This window comes from Tenrec ecaudatus, chromosome 2 (assembly GCF_050624435.1).
Source record: "Tenrec ecaudatus isolate mTenEca1 chromosome 2, mTenEca1.hap1, whole genome shotgun sequence".
Classification (NCBI taxonomy): domain Eukaryota; kingdom Metazoa; phylum Chordata; class Mammalia; order Afrosoricida; family Tenrecidae; genus Tenrec; species Tenrec ecaudatus.
The window spans coordinates 194,056,658-194,071,595 of record NC_134531.1 but is presented as its reverse complement, the minus strand read 5'-3'; the positions used below and the strand labels follow the sequence as shown (position 1 = coordinate 194,071,595).

At 41.3% G+C, this 14,938-nt stretch overlaps 1 protein-coding gene across 4 annotated transcripts; it reads right to left on the bottom strand.

Moving 5' to 3' along the window:
- Window positions 1–886: 886 nt before the first annotated feature.
- Window positions 887–13,446, bottom strand: LOC142439594 (uncharacterized). 4 transcript variants are annotated; one of them, XM_075542081.1, is made up of 2 exons: window positions 13,339–13,446; window positions 887–4,682 (listed from the first exon to the last, which is right to left on the bottom strand). In XM_075542081.1, coding segments are annotated over exons 1-2 (2,670 nt in total). In that variant the 5' UTR covers window positions 13,340–13,446; the 3' UTR covers window positions 887–2,013. The 4 variants fall into 4 exon arrangements, with proteins under 4 accessions (XP_075398196.1, XP_075398199.1, XP_075398200.1 ...); XM_075542084.1 differs by having other exon boundaries at window positions 13,335–13,437; XM_075542085.1 differs by lacking the exon at window positions 13,339–13,446 and adding an exon at window positions 13,197–13,324.
- Window positions 13,447–14,938: the final 1,492 nt, after the last annotated feature.

Below are 14,938 nucleotides of genomic sequence, written 5' to 3'. Positions count from 1 at the left end.
GGCTTCTCAATGTCTTGGATCAGCCCAAAGGGCATGTATAAGGCCCTGGGTCTTCAGGGCTCTTTCCACAGCATGTAGCAGCACCATGAGTCTTCATCTGGTGGTGATTATTCTTTAACTCTTTTACATGTCTTCCCTAAAACTATGTGGTATATTAGATCAAAATGGAGTTCAAGTACACATGTATGCAGGACTTCAAGCCAGTTTCACACCAATCTTACATCTGGCTCATGTGGGCATATGAAAATTTCAGGCAACCTGATGTTGACATCAGAGCTGATCTCATCTTCAGTAAATGAAAAATCAATCTGGGCTCTACAGACCACAAGAACAAAGAGCACATAAGTCACAAAACCCCAAAGTGGAGCCACGGAAATGTTCTTTCCTTCTGCTTTCCCTACCTCTGCCTCCTGTCCCCTACTCAAACACTGTGCACCTTAGAGCCAGAAAGACCTGACGTATATATTTCAGTCTCTAGTAAACTGGATCCAGACCATTCTTAGACAGGTTACTTAACCTTAGAGAGGTTTTGTATGCTTTGAATTAGTTAGCAGCTTCTGTCTGTTCTGTCAGAAATAGTTTCTGTGGGATCAAAAATAGTTTCTGTGGGGTCAGAAATAGTTTCTGTGCGATGACTGATCACTCATACAGTCTATGCTCCCACCCCTCTGCCTCCAGGACTTATAATCCAATCCAAGTATGAGAATGACACTGCTTATATGGGTGTTGATCAAAAGTGGGCTTCACATGAATCTTAAATTACTACTAGCCCCGTGGATACCTAGATACCTTCTCTGATGTGGATCTAGTATTAACACTCTTAGAAAGAGGATACCTTGAATGACTTTCTCTAAGCACTACTAAATCTAATGTACGTCATAGTCTGTTTACACTTGAGGAATTTCTTTATTGGGAGTTCCACATTACCTCATCATAATTTGCTGGCCTTTACGCCAGAGTAATCTTTGTGAGAGAATTTATAACATTTTACGCTAGAGTAATCCTTGTGAGAGAATTTATAACATTTTACAACAGACAAAATACATATGCAGCGCATAAAATCCTTACAATAACACATTACAAAACATTTAACAGTACTATTTATGAAGCATAAATTTAATCAATTAATGGTAGCTACTTAGTTTTTAATTCATGTAATGAAATGCCCTCCTTCCCAGCATACTTATTCATAAAAATCCCTGAATCAATTCTTCCTATCGCATAAGGTGCAAATCAAGTGGAAGATGAATCCCATTATTTATTGAATGTGCTGAAATGCAACACACAATGGAACCTCTAATTATAGCATGAATACGGCTTTTAAGCCTTTCACCTTCATTACATATTCAACACTTGAGGGGGGTCAATTTCTAAAATGTCCAATCAGTTTTTAAGTCTAACACTATTTCCTCCTAATTTTATGTCTACACTTTTTTCTTATAGTGATATCCAAATTTGGTTTCACAAGTTGTCGTCACCCTTAAGTCATACTTCATGATCACTATTAAAATATATTCCCTGAAACTGGTCTTGCCCTGAATTTGTCTTTTGGGGACCCTTCTTGGACTTTTCCACTGACCAATATATAATTAAGATTCAGAGCAGTACCTAAATTTGACTATATTTCTATTCACAAAATTTACCCAAATATGAAATTTCTGATAGCAATTATGTGATTCCCAACTGAAGTCCTTTTCTTATCCATAGGTTTTCTTCAATATCCAGAAATGTCTGTGCTTATTTTGAAGACTCTTTTCATACACCACCACCTTGAGATATTGTATCATTATGAACTATTTTATATTCCATAAAGGCTCAATTATCTTTACAGTGAGGAGCCTTTCTCATAGACTATGACTAAGAATTACATTGAAAAGAATACTCACAATCATCTAGAATTTCATTTAGACGATATAAATTATAATTCAAAAGTAAGGATCTTAGATATTCTTCCATTTTTCTTTTTCTTTGCGCTCTTTGAGACTTGTCAAGCTCTTGCTTCTACAGAAATCCTTATACTGGTCCCATCCAGAAATTCCCTCCGAGGGCTCCCATTTGTGATGTGTTATAATGACTTCCTACATATATCACATTTAAAGATTCCACACCACTATGGGTTCTTTTATGTTTGGTAAGATTTGATCTGATATTAAAAGCCTTCCCACACTCATTACATCTGTATGGCTTCTTTCCAGTGTGGATCCTTTTGTGTTGGTCAAGGACAGACCTATAATTGAAGGATTTCCCACACTCACAATTATATGGTTGCTTCCCTCGGTGGACACCTTTATGGTTGATAAGACTCGAGTGTGAGATGTAAGCCTTACCACACTCATCACATTCATAGGGTTTCTCGCCTGTATGAATCCTTTTATGCACTGTCAGGCCTGAGCTGTTCCTGAAGGCCTTCCCACACCAATCACAGATATAGGGCTTCTCCCCTGTGTGGATCCTCTTGTGCTGAGAAAGGAGTGAGCTGTAACTGAAAGATTTTCCACATTCTACACATTTAAAGGGTTTCTCCCCAAGATGGACTCTTTTATGGCTTAGAAGAGTTCGACTTGAGAAAAAAGCTTTTCCACATTCATCACATGTAAAGGGTGTCTTGCCAGGGTGGGTACTTTTGTGGTTAATAAGGCTTGAGTGTGAGATGTAGGCTTTTCCACACACATCACATTTATAGGGCTTCTCTCCAGTATGGATTCTTTTGTGTACTTTAAGGCTTGAGTTGTTTCTGAAGACCTTCTCACATCTGTCACACTCAAATGGTTTCTCTCTAGTGTGGACCCTTTTATGTTGAGAAAGGAGCGAGGTGTAATTAAAAGATTTCTCACATACGTCACATTTGAAGGGTTTTTCCCCAAGATGAATTTTTTTGTGGTTCACTAAGGTTCGGTATGTGATGAAGGCCTTCTCACACTCATCACACTTGTAGGGCTTCTCCCCAGGATGCACACTTTTATGATTTATAAGGCTTGAAAGTGAGATGTAAGCTTTCCCACACTCTTCACATTTGTAAGGTCTCTCCCCCGTGTGGATTCGTTTGTGTACTTTAAGGCCCGAATTATTTCTGAAGGCTTTTCCACACTCATTACATCCAAAGGGTTTCTCCCTTGTATGAATCCTTTTATGTTGTTCAAGGGCAGAGCTGTAATTGAAGGACTTCTCACAATAGCTACATTTATAGGGCTTCTCTCCAAGATGGATTCCTTTGTGATTTTTAAGGCTAGAGCGTGAGATATAGGCTTTCCCACAGACATCACATTTATAAGGTTTTTCACCAGTATGAATCCTTCTGTGGACTTTGAGGCCTGAATTGTTTCTAAAGGTTTTCCCACACACATCACATACAAAAGGTCTCTCTCCAGTGTGAATAGTTCTATGTTGAAGAAGAAGTGAGTTGTAACTGAAGGATTTACCACACTCCTTACATTCATGAGCTTTTTTCCCCGGGTGAATGCTCTTATGTACTGCAAGGCCTGAGCTATAGCTGAATGCTTTGCCACAGACATCACACTTATAAGGTTTCTCTCCCGTGTGGATCCTTTTATGCACGATAAGGCCTGAGCTGTTTCTGAAGGCCTTTCCACATTCATCACATTCATATGGTTTCTCTCCAGTGTGGATGACTTTGTGTTGGATAAGGAGAGAACTGTAATTAAAAGATTTCTCACACTCATCACATTTATAGGGTTTATCTCCAAAGTGGATGCTCTTGTGGTTTAGAAGTGTTCTGCAAGTAATGAAGGCCTTCCCACATTGATCACATTCATAGGGCTTCTCCCCTGTATGGATCCTTTTGTGGACCCTAAGGCCAGAGCTATTACTGAAGGTCTTCCCACAGATGTCGCATTCATAGGGCTTCTCCCCTGTGTGGATCCTTTTGTGGACTCTGAGACCAGAACTGTTCCTAAAGGCCTTCCCACACTCACCACATTCATAGGGCTTCTCCCCAGTGTGAATTCTTTTATGTTGGTCCAACACAGAGCTATAATTGAAGGATTTTCCACACTCATCACATTTACAGTTCTTCTCTCCAGAATGGGTACTTTTGTGGTTTATAAGGCTGGAGTAAGACATATAAGCTTTCCCACATTCTTCACACTTGTATGGTTTCTCCCCAGTATGGATCCGTTTGTGGACTCGAAGGCTCGAGCTGCTCCGAAAAGTCCCTCCACAGTCATCACACTCATAGCGTTTTTCCCCAGTGTGCATAATTTTATGTTGAACAAGGCGGGAATTATATTTGAAGGATTTCCCACATTCATCACATTTGTGTGATTTCTGAACAGCACTGGTTTTCTGTTGTAGACTAGGGTGAAAGTGTCCATTAATGTCCATACATTTGCTTTGCTCAATGTTCTTCTGTTCTATATAGATAGTTTTATGTGTAACATGTTTTGAGCTCAAATATAAGGTGTTTTCAAATGCCTCATTTTCCTGTTTTATAATTATATTTGCTGTGTTATTGGCTTTGTCAATCTTTTCTTCAATGTCACTCTTCTCTTCCTTCACTCGTTTTCCTTCATACTTCTCCAAATGATTCTCTACCATGCTGTCCGAATCACAAGCTTCCCGCATATAATCCTTGTGAAGACCTTCCATTTTTTGCCACTTGGATTCTGCATTTCCAAAATTTTCAGTTGATCCATCCTCTTCAGTGCTCGCCTTCAAATGTGACACTAAACCAAGAAAACAAAAAATGATACCTGTCATTTTGTTTAGAAGAAATTAGAAGAGTTGTATCAAAATTAATACATTTACTTAACAAATATTTACTGAATACAAGCTGTGTAATATCTGGACACCAAATATTTCTGCTTCTGTAGCGAAAATGTTAAAATGCTAGAGCCTTGTATTTTCAATGGAGCAAAGAACTTTTCTATTCTTGCATACCTTAACATGAAGGTGAATTAAAAATGGGTTGAAATCATACACAGAACTAAGATGAAACATTGACCAGTTTTCTAACAATGCCATTCAGTTAAGGAAAACAGAGGTAAAAGAAATCACTTAACTAGTAGAACAAAAAAATATACAGGTAAGATTAAAGAAGAGGAAAAACAAGTTCTAGGAAGAGATTTCAAAGATGTTAGGAAATCAAGAGGATGCAATATCAGAGATTGGGGTGGGGGGTAGGGGGGGGGGACAAGCTGCAGCTACTTGGAGTTGGTCTGGCCTTCTGATTTTCACCTGCAAGTAAAACATTGACCCTAAAGTGGGCAATCCCACATACCATCAGAGATAAACTGCATAAAGATAGCCAAGATTGTTACGGAAAAATACAACAAAAATATATAATACTTCTTATATAGCATATACATATATCTTTGAGTAGATAATATTTTCTTGTATAGCCTTGAGAAAGTTACTTAACCATTTTTGTCATTTCCTCATCTAAAAAATAAGGAAAATACAGATATTGCCAGTATTAAATGGTATAATATATAAAGCACTTTTTAAAATGCCAATCAATCAATGCATGCTATATAAATGTTATTGATTTTATTGTTAGTATTTTAGCATTATAATTATTACAACTAATTATACTGGACCAGGTTGGAACCTGGGAATAAAGCACAAGACTCATGGAAGGTAACCTCCTTTCCAAAGCAGGAGGTTTTAGGGCCCAGGCTCTCTGTTCACATATGACAACTGTAATCACTCTACACAGAACTGGAACTCCATCAGCAACTAGTAATAGACAAATCCAGAGAAAAAAGGAATCGCTTTTAAGTCACTTATCCTGCCAGTCTTCGATGACCTGACTGACATATATGAGTAGACTTAGTTAAAATCTGTATCTCCCCATTTTAACTTGGGTATCAAATTCTCGTCAGGATTCTGCAATCTTGCCAAACGTATTTAGAAACCTTATATGTGGATATGTAAAGAGGGATCAGTGGCAATAAAAGACAATGATGATATATGAGTAAACATATAAAAATAATCACTCACAATCCAACTTCTGTTATGGAAAAGATAAACTTTGAAATAAAATTTCCACAACAGGTAAGCAGGCCAAGAATTCAGAGTATCACCACTCAGGAAAATAAAGCACCACTCAGCATATACTTAATAATATATAAATTTTAAAGATGGCTCAGCTGAGAAAGCTTCACAATATATATATATTTTAAATGATGGATTATCAGATGTCAAGGCAGACTCATAGTATACCCTAGTTTACCTACATCCCTTTCATCATAACTTTGGGAACAGGAGTCCATGCCAGTTTAAAAGTGAGGGTTACTGGGTTGGCAGAATTCCAATCAACAAACACCACACCATATCTCTGTGCTTACAATCCTGACCCCATATCACATTAGAAGCTTTCCAACCATTTCCCCTTTGCTCTTGGTCCATCCACCTCTATTGGTTCTCAGTCCTAAGGACAGAAAGATGATCTCTCTCTCTCTCACACACACACATGCTAAGGAAAAAGGAGTGTGTGTGTGAACACTAGTCATACCTGATAATAAAAATATACTACAAAGCCCCTATACCTAAACTAATGTGGCACTGATGTTTGCATAGATAGACTAGTGGAGTAGAAAAGAAAGTGCAGAAATAGAACCAACTACATATATGAAAATCAATTATCTGATAAAGATGGTAACTCAAACTAATGGGGCAAAGATAGTGTTTTTAATAGTGCTGAAACAAGTATAATGCCATTTGACAAAAGATATTCCTTATGCCATACAAAGGACTAAATTCCAAATGAATCAGGGAGCTAAATATAAAATAGTGAAATTACACAGATCTAGAAGAAAATATAGATGAATGTTTATTTAACTTGGATAAAGAAAAAAGCTATAACATATACAATAAAAGAAAATTGATAAATTTGACTATAAGAAGCTCATAGAGAAAAAACATAAGCAAAATCAAGAGACAAATAACTAATACAAGAGGAAAAAAGTATTGTAACATACTTCACATATAATATCCATAATAAATTAACATGTTCTAAATGGAAGAAAAACAGAATAGACAAGTCAAATAGATGATTCACTAAAAGAAATATTAAAATGGTGCTTAAATGTGAAAAGATATTCAACGACACTCATAAGAGAAATGCAAAGTAAAACTGTACTAAAGTATCATTTCTCTATCTGATTAGCAAGTACTCCGAGTTGAATAGTGCATTCTGTTGGTGAGACTGTGGGGAAACAGGAACTCTCATAAATTGTTGGGATTCTAGTAGGCAACTTGCCAACATCTAACAATGCTATCTATGCATTTAATCTTTGTTACGGAAATCCTACTTCGGAGAATTTTTACTGAAGATAAAAATACAGATGTACAGAGGCATTCATTTTAGCATTGTTTCTAACCCAAAATCTTTTAAAGACTATCTAGAGGCTCAAGCATTAAGATTGGCTGACTAAACTATGGCACTTCTATACAATTGAGTACATAGAAAAGCAACGAACAAGGAGATCTGCAAAGGTTATGAAGCATTTTCCAGAACGTACTGTAAACAGAAAAAGTAAAGCAAAAGAGAGCATACATACTGCAATTTCTGTATATAAGGCAAAGAAAACATTCATATGTTTATTTCACTTTATAGTAAGGATAAACCAGAAAACAATAAAGTTCTCTACCTACAAGCATTGAGTATTGGGGCACACAGGAGTGAGACTCTCTTGAGGTACAGGTATGTGGCATATAATATCCACTCTGGCAAAACTGGAACACTATGTACGTCCACAGAACAGGAAAGAGTGACATGCCTGTAAGGGTGCCAAGACACAGAGTGGCATCAAGTTTGCCCCATGACTACTCTGCTTGACTTTCAGTGTGGGCTCAGTTGTCAGCTGCAGCAGTGGCTCCTGCAGCTGCTGATGGTACATGCCCACAACCACATCCCTGATCTGTAGCTATTCTGCTCCCTGAGGACTCCCAATTCTGGGACTCCCAGAAGCCAGTGCTATGCATTCAGAAGTAGCCAATTGCAGATGCAAGTTTGCAAACCCAGAAGTTCCAGGTGCTAACGGAAAGGCAGGACAACTTTTTCAGGGTTAATTTAATATGCATTTACCTATACAAATAAACATATAAGGGAATTCAAAATATTAGTGAGACAATTTCATTACCTTTGTATTCTATTTTTCCACACTTTTCAAAACCCCCTTATATGTACTACATATAATGTGTTTGTACCATGTCCAAATCACATAAAGTCCTATTTCAGAACATGTGGTGGGACATTAGGGATGCCTACCTATATGTAGCTTTTTGTATAGCTTTTACCTCTAAAATTATAATGTTCTGCACATTCAAAAAATACAAATCAGTAAAGCTGGAAATGTGGTGTGGGGTAGAGTAAGGGTGTATGTGAGCAGTGGGCAAAACTAAAGCAGAAAACAAACAGAAAATAAATGAACTGATGTGCTTCACAGGAACTAGTACTATCAGGAGAAAAAAATGAAGAAAAATCCAAGTAATTTAGGAATACTAGTATTTGATTACATACTCCATACTTGGGAAGGCTTGTGGATGTGGTGGATGAGTAGGGGGTGGGGAAGAAGAAAATCCTGTACTCTGTATGCATGTATTGTGTTAAGAGCTATGAGTCCCCAATAAAGTGATTTTTTTTTAAAAAGAAAGAAAATCCTGTACTCTTTTCCGTAGGTTTGTTTTCTGTAGTGGTATAAACAAAGCAATTTTAAATGTACAATTGGAGTAAGTAAATGTGTGGACATTGTTGGGAGAAAGGGTACTGCAAGGAGTCCTGTTGGCATAATGGTTATACATGGGGCTTCTAACTGCAAGATCATCAGTTCAAAACCACCATCTACTCAGAGGGAGAAAGATGAGGCTTTCTCCTCTTATAAAGAGTTATAGCTTTGGGAACCCACAAGGGCACTTCTACCCCGTCCTATAGACACGCTATGTGTCAGACTGGACTTAGGGCAGGGAGTTTTTGACAACCATTCTCATTTTTTTATGCTTACTACCTGTTCCGCCCCTCAATCTAATTTTTGAGTTGTTGTCAATTTGATCCTCATATAGCCAAAGGCAAACCCACTGCCTTAAAGTGGATTCTGACTCATAGCAACCCTGGAAGGGGAGAGTAGAACAGCTCTCTAGAATCCTGACGTATAAATCTTTATGGGGAAATATATGGGAGCAAAAGGAAGGATTCCTATTTCTCCTATGGCACAGAAAGTGAGTTTGAACCACTGACCTTGCAGATAGCAGCCCAATTTGTAACCCACAATGCCACCAGGATCCCTTAAAAAAATTAAGAGTACAATGCTCAAGGTAGACATTTTTACTAGTTAAGCGAAACTATTTGAAGTTTTAATTTCTTAAAAGTTCTAAAAATTGGATGGATGCCTATCATTGAATACTACCCATTCCTTCAAAATTAAATAGGACCCCAAACCTCCAAGCACCTCTGTGCTTTTTGTTCCTGTTCTGTCACCAGTTCCTAGAACAGCACTTGACACACAACTATCAAAAAAAGTACTTCTACTAAAACCATAGAAACATTTACTGAACAAAAAGACCCAAGTATAAAGTTGTTCCTTCTCAACATATCCTCTATCTAGCTTTATTCATGCTAAACAATCTTTATAACTCTTCCCTGAAGAATGCCAAAGTGGCATTTTGGCACCCTGAAGGAATTCAAAGTGTGTTCCTTTGAAATGTTCTTGGCATATTGGTAAATAAAAAAAAAGAAGAAATCTGAAGGGGCAAGATCAGGCTGTTGATGGAATGGATAAAATTCTTACAGAACAGGCTTTGCTGCAACTGAAGACACAGTGGGTACACTGCCTAGGTGCAACTTTTCTGGCCTCTTTCACATGTAGACGGTTCACTTTCTTAAAGCTTCTTCATAATAGGCCACTATGGTCATGAAGTGTTTTGAGAAAATCTATCAAAATTATCCCTTAGGAACACCCCCAAATCAGTCACCATAACCTTGTGAGCTGGCCTCTTTGCTTTGAATTTAACTGGTCCAGCAGATCCCCTCAGAACCAGTTTTGATTTGACTTTTTTGGGAAGGCACCCTAATAAGACAGTGTATTGCTGAGAGAACTTGTCTGTGTCCATCTACTGAATGCAGAGACAAGTGTAAACAAATTTAGTTTGGAACAAACCTGTGGGTGGATGAATTGGAACCTTATTAGCAAGCCTTTTGGACTTACCCTTGTGTAATAAGATCCCGTCCCTAATCTTTACTATTCCTACCCAAGTATGGCAGGGCTTAGAAAAATTAGGAGAAGGGACTATGGTGTACTCTGGCTGAAATTTCTAATTAACATACTACTGTTAATACATAAAGTCTCCACAAGTCAAAGCCAACTCAAATCTCATTAACAACTGTTTGGTGCTAAAAGTCAGGAGCTACTTTGGATTTCCAAAGTATAGACCATATTCTCATTTGCTGATGTGGACCGAGGATTGCAGTCTTCAATACAGATTAGAACTCAAGGTAAAGAAAACAAAAATCTTCAAAATTGGACCATTAAGTAATATCTTGACAAAGTGATAAAAGGCTGAACCTTGCTTGGCTCCACAGTCAATGCTCATGGAAGCAGCAGTCAAGAGATCAAACAATGCATTGGGTAAATCTGCTGCCCAAGATCACTTAAACTGCTGAAGAGCCAGTATGCTACTTTGAGGGCTAAGGTGTGCCTGACCTAAGCCATGGTATTCAATTGCAAAGAGAACAGATAGATCTGGCAAGGAAGGAGCACAGCCAGAATGGGCCTTAGAAGCAAGGGTGGTCAGCCTTCACCTTGCCGACTTTGGACCTGATGCCGGGAGATCATTCCCAGAAAAGACATCGTGCGAGCAAAGTAGATAAACGAGGATGACATAAGAAAATGAGGAAGTCTTACAAGATGGACTGACCCAGCAGCTGGAACAACGGGCTCAAGTATAACAACTGTGAAGATGCTGCGAGACCAGGTGGGGTTTCGTTCTGTTAGACACCCGGTTGCTGCGAAGGGGACTTGATAGCACTTAACACACACACCATACTCTACACGTCAATCTATCTTAAGTGCCACCTTTGGAAACTATCCTGTGTGTTCTTGGATGTTATATAAGACTTGGAGATGAATTGAGAAAGAAAAAGAAAAAACAAGCGGGAGTGTGACAACAAAAAGATTACCAACTAATACAAAGGAGAATTTCGGCAGGAAAATAAGACAAATAAAGACAGGACTAATGTGAAGTAAAACTTTTCTCAGATGTGTTCTGAAGAAAGGAAAAAGGAAGATGGCTAGTGCTTTAGTTGTTGTAATTTATAAAAATCTAAACTGTAAATGATTAACATGAGTTCATTCTACTACTTAAAATAAATTCTAAAAAGGAACTGCGATTCTCCCCCCACCCACCCCCTTAAAGTAATAACTGTAATAAAATATTCTCCATGCCCTGTAGTGGAAGTTTTCTAGTTATACTGAATTAAAAGGATTCTGAAAAAAGCTGAGAAATTTTCTGAAGCTAAAGGACTGGGGACTGATTTGAAAAGTCATTGATAACATCAGTCCATTAAGCTAGTGTAAGAATACGACCTACAAACAAATCTCAGGAGACAAAAGCCATGTCGTTTGATTTGTTTATTAAACACTCTCCACAAGTTATTTGCAATAATGATTTGGCATATTTAACAATCTACCAAGAACTAAGTTAATGTAAAACAAAACCCCATTATTTTCTGAAAACCCTTTGTTTGGAATCATCTCTGCCCTCAGTCTCGGGATGAGAATGGCCTGCTAACAAAGAGCCTTGCACGCTGGATGAGAGCAGCTGTAGTTAGGTTAAAAAGTTAACTCCTTTATCTTTGACCTATTTTAAAGTTGTTGTCCTTTATACTATTTCCTGCTTTCTTTTCACTGGAGGATTTCCTCTGTTCTGTTGGTGTTTTCTGTTTGTTTCTTGCTTGTATTTTGTAATGATTTTCTGTACATAAAATCCAAGATGGGTAAATCTGGAGAGGCAGTAAATGGATTATGTAATAATCACTTAGGAGCAGGGCAGGTGGTTCGGGAAAATGGGAGTTAACCCCAATATGTATAAGAAAATCTCTGAAGTTGATTGTGGTGATGATTGCACAAGTCTTCTAAATGAGAAATTAACTATTAAATTGTATAAGCGAATTACATGCCAATAAAACTTAAAAAGAAACCTTTGCTCAGTTATGCCCTACTAAAACATCAGAGTGCTTAATTGCTTAAAGTTGCAAGCAATTGGGTAAAAGAAAAACGTCCCCGAAAAGATCAAACTATGCTATATGTAGAAAATCGAAAAATCCAAACAAGACCAACCCAGTATCACTGCATGCGCGCGCAAGCTTTCTATGTTCCGAAATGCAAAAATCTTGCAGGTTTACTAAGTAAAAGAAGCCAGGGGCAGGAGGGACTAATTACATTCATATTTACCAGTATTTGCATACAAAGATACCACGGAGAGATAAGGTAAATTTGGTAAAACAGGTACAAAGGTGGGGCCTAGAAAAAGGTCAAATCGAAGTGAGAGGGAGCCTTTTAACCGGCAGCTTCTGCTTTTAATATTGTGACCATATGCACGTATTGCATATTCCGGGGAGGGGGGTCGTTCACCAAAAGAGCGTCATCATTACAGAAAGCAAACACTCCTGGTGGTTACCAAGTGTTGGAGCAGCGCAGTCTGGCAGCAGGAACGAGCTCCTGGAACCTGCACGGCCTTGCTCCGCCTACCTTCTCACCCTGCAGGGGCTCTCGGCAGGCATCTCTTCGGGGAGCACCCATGTCCATGCACCGCTGAGCTCCCATGGGGCCAGGGCGGAGAAGTGGCCCCCTCCCTACGCAGGGTTCGATCTACATTTGCGCAAGAAGTATATCAACACCTGCCAATTCCCCCCCCCCCAAAAAAGGGTGGGGCGGAGGAGCGGGCCGATTCCGCTCACCCCTAGCGCTGGGATCACACGGCCCCTCCAGTGTTCTCGAGACCCGGGGCCAACCCGGCCGTGACGGGGAGATAATGTGACGACGCCCGTTTCCAGAGTTTTCCTCGGGCCCGAGAGCGCTCGCACTAGTTGAGGAACACAGCGGCGAGGTGCGACCCCTTCTCCGGACCGCCGTCCGCTGAGCTGCCCCGAGGGGGTGAACCCCGAGCACCGTCGGCTTCCCGGGCAGGCACACGCCGCGGCCGGCCGGAGGGTCTTCCCTTCCCTCTCCCCCGGAACGCACCTCCGGAGGGGAGTGTTTGGGGAACGCACTTCCGCCCAGGTCCCGCCCGAGGCCCGAGGGGCAGCCGCGACCCCACTAAGGAGGGAAGAGCCAGGCAAGCAGGGGACGGGGGCGGGAGCGCGGCCGTCGCGGACTCACGTACTGGCGGTGGCGGCGCCGCGAACGCCCGGCCGCTGGCGGGACAAAAGCACCAACGGCCAGACCGGAAGAGCCGGCGCCAACCTCGGGTCACTTCCGAGGCTCCTCTGGCCCCGCGGGCGGCGCTCTCGATGGTATTCCCGAGCGGCCCCCTCGCCGCGGCACGTGACCCGCAGTGCGCCTGACGCCGCCGCCCCGGATTGGCCGGCTGTTCATTCCGCGCCCGCTTCCTGGAGCGCTTTACCGAGGGGGGGGGGGCGGAGAGAGGAGGGGCGGGTAATAGCCTGAGAACTACGGACAGAGCTTCCTGCTTTCCGGGTGGGGGCGGGGGAAAGGTAATAAAGTAAATAAACGGGTGGGTAGAGTAATTAGAATACCTAACCCTGGTAGTGTCGTAGTTACAAGTTGGGCTGCTAACCATGAGGTCTGTGGTTCGAAACCACCACCAATTCCGCGGGATTAAAAACGAGACTCTACTTTTGTGAAGAGTGATTCTCCGTTTCCCACAGGAGGACTTCTGTCCTGTCCGATGGGTCGCTGTGGCTCAGAAGTGACTTGATGGCAGTGAGAAAATAAACCACTGGGCTCTCTGTCGCGGGGAAGGGTCCGACAGCGCCATCCGTGGAGTAGGAGGGTCTGAGGGGGGGCGAGGAGGGAGAGATCCTGGGTCTTGGGGGTCCCAGCCATCTCGGGGAGTCCAGTTCTCCGCTGGATCGCGCAGTAAACACCGGTCTGACACACTCAGGCCTCTGGGGAGAGGGGGACGAGCGCGTAGCTGGCAGCTCCCTGAGCAGTGGGCAGAGCCGGCTAGCGACGAGGTTAGGGGGATCTAGCCTGAAACCCACCTACGCCTCGCCAGCTTGACAGTGTTCCGCAACCCTTCCTCGTAATCCGTCTGTGATGTTTACCATTTGTCCCATTTTTCACAAAGCCTTGGAGCGCCACCCTTGCGCTTTTTAAGTCACACCTAAACAGTGACCCTATTCAATGGAAATGATTGCAAAGAATAAAACTTACTTGGGCATATGGTCAATGTTGCTAGGTGCTGTCCAGCACCCATAACAGAACACGAGGGTGTTGGGCCATGCTCTCCATAGTAATGTTCGAGCTCCCTGTTGCAGCCCGTGGATCAGTTCGTTCTTCAGTTTCACTTGCAGAGCTAGCCACATGTAGGTACAGAAATAGCCACATATGGCTCTCGATCCGAAGGTTGCCGACCCCAGCTCCCAGGCCTTCCTCTTATGAGCTGGAGACAGGCAAAGGGAGAAGGTGACAGGACAGAGAAATGCTGACGTTCTTCCCCACAAGCCTCTCCAACCGTGAGGAAGGTGACGGAATATAAGACATTTTCTTATCCATGGAAAAGAAGAGAGATCCAGGGCACAGCTGGACATCTGGGGCACAGGAGTGAAGGAACACATATGCCCGAAAAATGAGGTACACTACAGAGAAAAAACCAGTAACAGAATATTAGCCAGAAAGCCAGCCAATGGTGGGAGGCCCACCTCTAGCACAATGAAAGGTTAGGCCCCATGTTCTACCAGGCCTTTTAGACTAAGGGCCCTTTGGAGTTCTTATCCAAGGTATCGTCTGTAAATTCAATC